At 39.3% G+C, this 10,680-nt stretch overlaps 1 protein-coding gene across 3 annotated transcripts in view; it reads right to left on the bottom strand.

Moving 5' to 3' along the window:
• Positions 1-10,680, bottom strand: part of usp32 (ubiquitin specific peptidase 32) — a 69,622-nt gene that overhangs the window by 23,985 nt on the left and 34,957 nt on the right. For 2 of the 3 annotated variants that reach the window (XM_007565563.2, XM_007565564.2), the window contains exons 6-12: positions 5,445-5,576; positions 4,411-4,518; positions 4,077-4,192; positions 2,704-2,766; positions 1,117-1,200; positions 960-1,021; positions 701-803 (exon numbers count right to left, since the gene is read on the bottom strand). In XM_007565563.2, the coding sequence (XP_007565625.1) occupies positions 701-803; positions 960-1,021; positions 1,117-1,200; positions 2,704-2,766; positions 4,077-4,192; positions 4,411-4,518; positions 5,445-5,576 (668 nt within the window). Of the gene's footprint in view, positions 1-700; positions 804-959; positions 1,022-1,116; positions 1,201-2,703; positions 2,767-4,076; positions 4,193-4,410; positions 4,519-5,444; positions 5,577-10,159; positions 10,358-10,680 lie in introns of those variants that run through there. The other variant, XM_016678306.1, reaches the window with a different exon arrangement.

Genomic DNA, 10,680 nt, shown 5'->3' with positions numbered 1-10,680 from the left:
GGGGTACGGCTTATATTAGCCGACCCCCCTGAAACTCCCGATACGTCTTACAATCGGGGGTGTCTTACTATTGGGGAAACATGGTAACTAGCTAGTTGAATACCAAAACCTTGGGTTTTTTAGTCAGGGAATGCACCGTATATAAGAACATGTCAGCATCTCATTCAGTATGTGACAGAGGCAGATTGAAAGGCAAAATGTGTTCCTGCTGTTGCTTGAAAATCAGAGTCCATCTCCAGAACATACTGCTGGTTACACTGGTCACTGAATCTCTGAAGTGACAAAAAGGTGTCACCATGGTTACAGTAACCTTTGCAATATGGAGAACATAAAGCATATCCCATTTTAAATATCATGATTGGGAATGAAGTTTGGAAAGAGCTCTTTTCCATCCTCCCTTTAGATTCTTCTATGGTCATCTGGATGTAAAAAAAATAATAATCAAGTAACTTTTTAAAATTATTAAGGAACAATGAACCATTTTCACAGACTGCTCTGATTCTGTTGTGCTATTTACAAACAGCAGGAAGATGTTTTATCTTTATAATAGTGACATGATTTCACCTGGTATGAGACTAAACCTGGGGCAGAATATACTTTTTGATTTACAGAACAAATATTTAATGTTGACAATGTTTTGTATGAAATTGATGCTATTATTTTATGCACAATGGTGCTTCATTTCTTCTGCTTTACTCACATATTTAACGTAGTCCTTCCACTGCTGCCACCACAGCATGGAAATCAGGAACCAGCTCTGGCCCTGCTGCAGCCCATGTCTGCTCTCCCTTTCTAACCACCCCCTGCATACAGGCAGACGCACGCACGCACACGCACGCACGCACACGCATGCACACGCACACGCACACACACACACACACACACACACACTCTCATCAGATTTAAGCACATACCATCTGGAAACAGAAAAAGAAAAATCAGGTAAAGAGGCAGGTTACCTGATTATCTGCCCTTCCTCTTCAGGAGTGGCAGGTCTGAGGCCCAGCACTATGTGGCAAACCTGGGATAAGTCAAACACGTCGACATAATCATAAATGAATGCTGTTGCGCTTCCAGCAGCTGTATGGTGCCACAGCAGCATGCCGGGGTACCAACCTGGAAAAGCAGGTTCAGGAACTCATTGGCCAAAGCGCTCTTCACGCTCCAGATCTGGTAGTCTTCAAGGGTCAAGTGACCCAACTGTGTAAGAGCCAAACGACACACAGGTCAGCATACTGCACCGTCTGATCGCAGAGTGCTCTGACACCTCACAAAGCTCTTTAGATTTCACTCCACCTGGTTACCATGTGTGTGACGTGCTGGTCTGATTTCAGGTACGGTGCCACTTATTAGTCCCTCCAGGAAGTTCCAATGTTCCGATTGCAACAATTAATGCAAATGCACTTATTTTGCATAGTCTTATACTTTTTGCCAGTAATCACAACTTTTCCACAAATGACTAATCAGCTTAACGTTTTCTGTATTTCCTTCTTTTTGTACCAGTTACTGCAACGTGACGTAATAGTCAAGTTAGCCTCCTTCTAATTTAACTTCTTGTTTCACATTATCTCTTGAAACCGAAGTCTGCAAGATGAAAGCATATGGGATGCTAAACAGTAACATTTTATTTTTGCAAAAACCATTCTGAGATGTTCTGTAGGATTTGCTTTTAGTGTGTATATGGGCAACCTGTCCATGTGTACCCCAGCACCCTCACAGTCCCACAAGGATAAGTGTGTTGGATAATGAAAGGGTGAATGTGTATACAGTTAATCTTAGCTTTATTGTCCAATATGACATTCTTGGCATAAAAATGAAACCATTTTGAAAATGGTCCTACAAAATTTGTAATTTTATGTCGCAACAATCACAAAAACTGATGCAAAATTTTAGAGGAACAGAGAATTCAGCTGAGGCAGCCTGAGGTTCCATCTGTCTGTTAACTGTTTCAAACTCCAGATTATAACTGAACTGTTAAACAGGTCTACAATGGGTTGCCATCTGTATTTCTGATATTTGGCCTGGATAGCCTTAATAATGTACAGTAAACTATCCCACAGTGCTAGCTAACACCTCAGTCACTCTACATCTCTGGATGTGAGAAAGTTTAAGAAAATGACCTCTGTCGATGTGGATCTAGAACTGCATGTTTCCAACAAAAAACACTTAATTAAAGCAAGACTTCCTGTTTTATACACAAGAATGGAAAACTGAAAAAACACAATCATTTGGGAAACATCTTAACTGCATCATCACCTACTGCTGAGTAATAAAACAAACAATTTCAAAAATTTGTCAAGAAACAGAAAATGTCATCAACAATGATAAAGGCTGGCATTAAAATTTAATAATACAGATAGTACATGCTACCTAAGAGGCAATATGTGGAGTTGCCAGTATTTATGGAAGATGGAGAAAAGGCTGTAAACAGAGTGACTTTGGTTTACATTATTTTCTGGTGGTAAACAAACATATTTGCTGTTTTAAACAAAGAAAAAGAGCCATTATTAATCTACAAAATTCTGAAATTGATCTGACAATTTAATGTTTTGTTCATGAAAATTTTTCAAATAAATGTTCTATGTTTGCTTTACTACTTATTTAAATTTGTTATTTAATTTCACATTGAAACAGATCGTATCTTAGATCTTAGGAAAAAGGCTTTTGGAAATGCGTGTGAAGAAGAGCACCCCGGTGTCTCACCTTGGTCGTGTCGTGCATCTTCACAATTTCCTCCACTATGTCTGAGACACTGCTGTGCAGCTCCTGCGACAGCATCAACATGTCAGTGGGAGACAGGAGAAACCAGAACTAAGCTCAGCTCTCAAATCTGCTGGGGAACATTCTGCAGGCTGACATGGAATTATTTTCATTCAGTTCATGTGCAGGGTCCCCACATACTTTCCATTTCCAAACATTCATAAGACTTGAAGTTCTAGACTTTTTTTCTGTACCTTTTCTAAAAATGTTGGGTTATAAAAAATCTATCTGACCACATCAACAGTAGGTAGGATTTACTATGTTTATGTTCCACAAATCATAAAACACAATACTGAAGTTGGCATGGGACTGTTTGGTAAAGTGTATGACTTTCTAATATCCAATGAAAATCTATAACACTTGTCCACCCAGGTCAGGATTGTCTTACCTTCAATATAGATTCTTTAAAGCTCACTTTGTGATCTCATTTTTTACATGTTTAAACATGTTAAATTAAGTTTCAATGATTTTGTTTGGGATTTAGACCAGAATCACAAGTCAAGTTCAAAACCCAGATTGAATGAAAGCACATGTAGCTGTCACTCTTAACTCATCAGCCTAAAAACCAATACACTAAAGAGGCAACACAAATAAACGATGCAATATAAATGTCAATCTATGTTTGAACATTTAATCTAAAAGTTAAGTATAAATCTATACTTCATTTTTCAGACATTTGTTTTCTATTACAGAACAGAATAAAGAATAAAGTATATAAGCTGTTGCTTAACTATTTTTCTTTGATCCTTACTTTTCCAGATCTGAAAAATGATCATTTATGCAAACTACATATTGTCATTTTATTCCCAGAAGTTCCAGGATTATACAGGAACCCTGAATCTGCTGATCTGCTGCATTTCCACTCAAATAAAATATTTCAAATTGTTCTTTCTTCTTCTTAAACTCACATATGTTCATGTCTTTTTTTTTTAGCTTAAAAACACAAATGAGAGAATCAGACAACTACAAGACAGGAAGCACCTGCCTTTATTACCACATATATTACTAAGGCTACAAGCTATTCTACCACAAAACACTCCAAATAATACATATTTTAATAACAAACACTAAACATTCTGTGATCAAACCTAAATGTAGTGTGTCTCTAAAGTATACGGATTTTACTGTTATTTCCAAATACCAGTCAATCAAATGGACAAGTCAACCTTTAGTAAATACTTTCAAATGCAGAAGATCAGCCTCTTCTATATTTGCCTCCATAATTCCACTCAAACCAAAACTGTTGGGCTGTTTTGCACTGAATCATGTGTTCATAGCAGGAAATGAATGCTCTCTCAGCCTGAGGGTGAACTCACAGGGATTGTGTCTGTGCGATTGTCCTTCCACACCTCCAGCAAGGCAACAACCATCTCATGGAGCTCATCTCGAGACAGGACCCCATCACGGTCCACATCAAACACTTTGAAGCAAACTGAAGAGAGAAATAAAACTAATTAATTTTATAATGTAGCTAATATCTTGATATGACTTTTTCTGCATCCAAATCAATCAAAAAGTTGATTTGAGGCTACATGTTAGAGCCACACAGGAGAAAGCCCTCCAGGTCTTATGACAGGAAGCCTGTTATTATGGAAAACCACAAGGAGGGTTCATTTATCTATAAGCAGTTAAAACCATAGCATGGCTTACATTTCTGCCTTTCAGCAACAGGCCCCCTACAGCAAGCTGAGAGTCCACAAGAGATCTCTTTAAAGTCGATGTGATTGTCCCGATTTTCATCAAAGGCGTGAAACAGGCCTGAAACACAGCATGAAGAAAAGAAATTATGTTTGGATGCAGTAATAAAGAGCAAACAGTGCAGAGGGAAGAGAAGGGGCTGGAGAAACCATTCTGGGCTAATTGCATGTGAGCTCATTAAGATTCAGAGTTTGTAAACCAAAGATCACAAATGACTCCAAAGTAAAAGCAGAGACTCCTGTGGAAAGAAAAGCAACACGTCCATGTCACTGGTTCCATCAAGCATTGATTCACTTGGTTCCAAACCCTGAAACCTGAAAACCATACTAATGATTTCACAAAGTTTGATTTAAAATTCCAAAGAGTTCAACAAGCAGGGTTCAAACCTTGACACCAATTAAGGACAGTATAAGCTATCAAACTGCCCATGTCAGTTAAGGTTTGATGTGTTTACATGTTTGACATGGATTTCTAAGATTCCCCAGACGGAAGATTGGTCCCACTTTCCACACACATATTTCCAGAATTCTGAATCCAGTTTTTAAAGTATAGAATGACAGGCTCAATTTGGATATACTGCAGGTATGTATATAGATGGAGTCTATGGGTGTGACAGACAACAGCAGGACGGGTGGGTTTGTGTTGTGTGATGGACAGTCAGGTGGGTGGGGTTAGTGATGTAAGATGTGTTGGTAAGTGGGTGGGGTTTGACCAACATGTCACTGGCTGGGTGTTGTCTGGTGAGACAGATGTAGTGCAGGGGCAAGATGACAGATTTAGGGTGGATGAATGGGGTGGGGTTGGGCATGATGGATGGATGCAAAGTCCAAGACCACTGTTCAGGGCATAAAGTCTGCTAAGATGCAGATTTTTCCATGTCCGTTTTCATGCTTAACCACACTTTCTAATCTTTTTTAAAGATTGCATGTTTCTATTAAATATGTTTTCATAGCATGGAGACCTGTATCAGCGAAGATAGGACCTACCTTCACTCAGTGAGGCATGGATGGGAGGAGACACCAACGGGACAAAGGTTTCCAAGTCAAAGCGGCCGGTTCTGGACTGGGCTTTGAGCAGCCAGTAGCGCTTCTCCAAGTCTATTATGTCTGACTCCTCCACTGCAGGACAAGATCAAACAGGTAAAACATGGATTACAGTTCTAAATATACACTGCAGGACAATGTAACTCCAGCTTCAAAAATCAAAGAGTTTCTCAATGTCTTCCAAAGGAATGGTGGCTGATTGAGCTCAAAACAACAGATTCACAGCCTTAGTCTAACGAAATGAAACCTATGACAGGTAAAGGTAGAAACTGTGAGTGAACATTTAACCATTTCTGTACAATGATATGTTAACTACATTTATATTAGATGGTACTTTGTATGCTCCTACTGGCATCAAAAGAAAAAGTGTAGTTTAAACTAAAGCAGCGAAACAGTTCCAGTTTTATCCTCGTGGAGGAAAACACAGTTTGTCCTTGGGAACAATATGAACGTCTAAAAGCAGAGAGCTCATTTTATTTAGTGGTAAAAAAAATTAAAAACATCTAATAGGACAGTGTCATCACTAGGAAGGGAACAAAGGTCAAACACATCAGAAATCAAACTGTTACTGACAACGTATTATCTGTAATTCTTGCTTTGTTGCTGAAATGTGCTCTTCAAATAAACTTGAAACTCCTTTTTTTTTAAAAACAGAAAACCATAATTCCCTGCTGACATATCCATTCTCCATAATGCAGCAGAACAGATCCTTGAAACAAGCAGAACCAAAATCCTAAAACACACAAAAGGGTGACTAAATGATGTACAAGGTTCTGTGTACATTTACAAAGGTTTGCAAAGTAATGTCTTGTTCTATTGAGTTCACACTAAGCACTTTTCTTAAAGCAAGACAAGTACCGAGTCCACAAAACTCATCTGCTAGGATGAACTTTAAGATGGCTCTAGAGATGAGAAAATAATTTCCAGAATGCAGAGACTTTTACTTGCCAAAAGAGGAATTTAGAATGTAACCTTTTCTTAGGTTTTTTGCCACAAACAGTTCTATGTACTTGGGTTTGGGTTAGACCAAACAAGTCAGGTGGTTCTGCAAACATTTACAACGTAGGTGTGTAATGGATATATGATTCTGTGTCATTTCTCTATCTCTTTATGCACTACACACACACTGCTGCATGCTTACATAACCGTGACATATAAAAATGGCGACAGTCACACATAAACAAAACTTTTTTTATTTAGGGAGCAGAATGAGGAGAAGATAAAAGCAGAACTTGCACTACAATCTTTGCTTCACTTGGTGTCAGCCCTGAGGTGAGCTGAGTGGAGTCCAGCGCTGTATGGTGAATGTCACTCTGTATCCGTTTCATTTGTATGACTAGTAACATTTTTTACAAGTCAGCATTAAAGCCTGTTTTATACTTAAACAAATCTCATTATTTATCAAGGTAATGACTGAGGGTTTTTGGTCTGGTCTCGGTAAACTGACATGAAAGTTTCACGGTGAAAGAATCCTTCCTCTAAAAGAACATAAATTGTGTTTACTAATCAAGCATAACATTATGACCACCAGCCTATTTGTGTGTGGTTTTGTTTTTCATTCCAAAGCGACCCTGAACCATTATGCCACAGAATCCACTCCCTGAAGTTGTTCTGCAGTAACTGGCATCAAGCTATACTTCACCTATTCCAGGACCTGAAATCTGGATTATTCGAGTTGTGGGTGAGAATATAGTTTTTTATTTTATTGATTTTCCACCGAGCTGTCAGAGTTGCTGCAATTGCTGGGTTTTTTAAACTGCTTGACAAGAAACTGTATTTACATTGAATTGTTTTGTTTGCAACATCAAGCTGATAATGTCCACAGTCAACACGCTATACTAAAATGCATAGCGTGACTGCCGCTCTCTGAGCAGCACCAGTTGTGTGGTGGCTGCTCTGGTAGAAAGGAAACGGGGCTAGCCGCCCAACTAGTTCAACCAACTTGCTAGTATCCATTAGGATTGTGGGAAATGAAGGAATTTGTCATGAGAAATCTAGGCAATTTTTACACTTGACTATGAAGTTTCAACAGACCAAGGACAGTGCACGGTCCACCGAATGTGTACAGTGTGCCTAAGTATGTGGGAGAGGTATCATGTTTTGCAGCCATACAGCATAACAGTTTAAAAATAAAAAAGAACATTCTGGATTGAAAGTACATGCAGATGGCAGTAGGAACACTGAGAGAAGGCAGAGGAGCTTGATCTTTTCACAGATTATCTGTCTCATGTTATTGTTACAAAATAGTGATAGTTTTAACAAATATGAAAACATTTTTTTTTTATAAAAGTTATCTACTGCAGCTTTAAAGGAAATAATCATCAAACTGTGTGGGAGGGAAGTAGACAATGGAGGGAATACTCTGACTGCTCAGACAAAGAGAGCATTGTATGAAGCTCTGCCAGGCTCGATGGACTAGTCACTCCCTGTCAACATGCTAATCCTCAGATTAAGCTAATAGGATTCAGCAAGTAGCCAGATACAGTAGCTGTTGGCATGACAGGTGTCAAAATACAGACATGCAATCAAATTACAGTCAGTTCTTGGTAGAACAGACTGGCAATAAAATCAATCTTAAGAAAGGCTTGTTTTTAACAACTGTTGGTCGGAGCTTCAATGAGGATGGCAGAACGAAGCAGATTCGTGAAGAGCAGACAGTTCCCTGTACCTGTGGTACAGATTCTGAGTTTTGGAGGTAAGCATCAGGACAGTTGGCCCAGCACACTCTGAGAAATAGGCTTTCAGCATGCCTATTTACTGTAGCAGTTCCTGCTGGTTCTAAAGGACCGACTGAAACAAACTAAGAGGAGCAAAATCAATGCTCCTCCAGTAGAATGTTCAGGGAGCTATACTGAGCTAACATAGACAAATGGATGAAAGACTGATAAATTATTGAGGGTTATGGACCGAGGCAGGGAGAAGACACATCCCAGTCTCAAAGCTCAGTTGGGTGTTGCAGCCACAGCAAAAACAAAACATTAGTTCCTCCTTGGAGATAATCATAAAACAAGCAAAAAGCAGAAAGGCCTTCTGTGGTGAGGGCAGTGTTTTTCCCAATTTGACAGCCTTTTCGGCTGGAAGACAGGAATCATAACATCACTGTTGGATTGTTATTCTGAAACATCTGATGGCAAATCAATAAAATTCCTCATCCTTCCAATGGAGCTGCCTTGCCTACCCTTACAGTCACCAGCATACTACACCACTAAATCTGTCAAAAACATTCAGACTTTCAGACGTTGCGCAAACAAACAATACACTTTTAAAGATGTAGATTAGCAGTTTACAGTAGCGCTCGTTAGAACGACAATAACAATAGCACTCTTCGGTGTGGAGGTTGTCACTGTGGGAGCATGACTCAAAGCTTGCCATTTTCAGTGTAAGGGAGATGTATAAAGCCTTTTAAATAAACACAGTTTCTATGACATGTAGTGACATGGAGAGGTCAAAGAGAGCAGGAATTTGGCACATAACAGGAAGGCTCAATGGCGTACCATCGTTATTCAATTTCATCACTTGAAAGGGACCATTTATATTGCATTGAACAGGTTAGGATAGATCCATGGGCTATACCAAAATGTTCATTACTTTTTGCATGAAATTATTTTCCCAATAATGAGACAACCAGGTTCGAGGCAGCAGTGGCAATTGTATGGCACATACAGCTGTAAAACCAGCTGACCAAACGTAAATGTCTTCCAATAATGAAGTGGGCAGAGCTCCACTTCATTATTGGAAGGAGTTGGGCTTTCCTGGGATTGCTGACTTAATAATCGGGAGATTTTTTAAATGGCTCAAGGGTGTGGTGTTTATTTTTAGTGCTCTAGAAGTAGTAGAGACCCAAATGGAAGTACAAAAATGCACAAAACGACAATTTTGCATCATAAGACATTTAAAACTCTTTATCCCCGTCTGTTGTGGAATATGCTGTACACGGAAATGTTGGCAGCTTTTGGGAAATCTCATTTTCTGGAATCTACACAAGGAGAAAGCTGTTTTGGAAAAGCTAGGCATGCTGATGGACTGTTAACTCCAAATCATTCTGTCTTTGGTTTAAAATAATGAATACCTGATTTACACTAACTGTTCTCTCTCCAACTAATTTGATTAATTAATTAATGATAGTTCATAAGACCAAAGTTAGAGAACATATTTTTAATCTTGTTCCTCAAACTTTTTCCAAAACTTCTATCTGCTGATAAAAACTTTACAAAGATGGAGATCAGAAATCAACTTAAAAACTCTATCAATGCATCTCTGTGCAGAATCAGTCTGTTTACCTATGTTGGCAGGTGCTGACGTATCTGTAACACATTAGCAACTGACCCAAGGGTTTGAACTCGTGCTACCTTCAACACTCAAAAGACACACTGAGCATCAGAGCAACAATTCCATCAATTATGTAAACCTGAGATGATGATATACTGAGGAAGCACATTGTAAGAAGCTTTTGCAGTAACTGTGTAACTGAAGAAAGGCCAAACTTAGAATGCAAGAGCAAGATTCTTCTCATCTAGGAACAAAAGATTACATAAATCTCAAAAACATAACTGACTCCAGTTCAAAGTGTGAGATGGTTTTAGGCATAAAAGCCATTTAACTGACAACACAAACAGGTTTCCAACAGAAAAAAGAAACCCTGAAGGTGTGATACCCACCTACGGGTGCAACTCTCTCAGAGTGGCAGCAGAGATACCATACCATTATCCAGAAAACATCCTTGGACAGGTGTTGCCACAGCCTGCGTGTAGCAAAATTAACTCAGCACAAAAAATAAAAAAATACTCTAACAGAAACTACACCATCCTGCAGGGAAGGCTGAGACTCCCAACACCTTGACTATACCGTGACAGTAGGCTAGCAAGCAGACGACTCCCACTGCTAAGCTCAGTCATGAGTCAAGCTTTACCATCTTGTTCTGGAAAGAGTCATGAACCACGATTGTGTCACTCACTCTCTCCAACTCCAACACACGCACACGCGCGCGCACACACACACACGCAGAGACGCAAAGTTAAGAGGATAAGATGGGAGCAAGCAGATTAAAGGCAAAGTCCAGGTTACCTGGTCAAGATAGGCTCTTTCCAGGGCTCTGCTCCTAATTGGTGAAATTAAGCTTCACTATATTTACTTGGCCTTTAACCTGCAGCCTCAATAATCAATTTCATGAAATGCTTTT

This window comes from Poecilia formosa, unplaced genomic scaffold, assembly GCF_000485575.1.
Source record: "Poecilia formosa unplaced genomic scaffold, Poecilia_formosa-5.1.2 Scaffold179, whole genome shotgun sequence".
NCBI classification, from domain to species: Eukaryota; Metazoa; Chordata; class Actinopteri; order Cyprinodontiformes; family Poeciliidae; genus Poecilia; species Poecilia formosa.
This window is presented reverse-complemented; position numbering and strand designations above follow the sequence as displayed.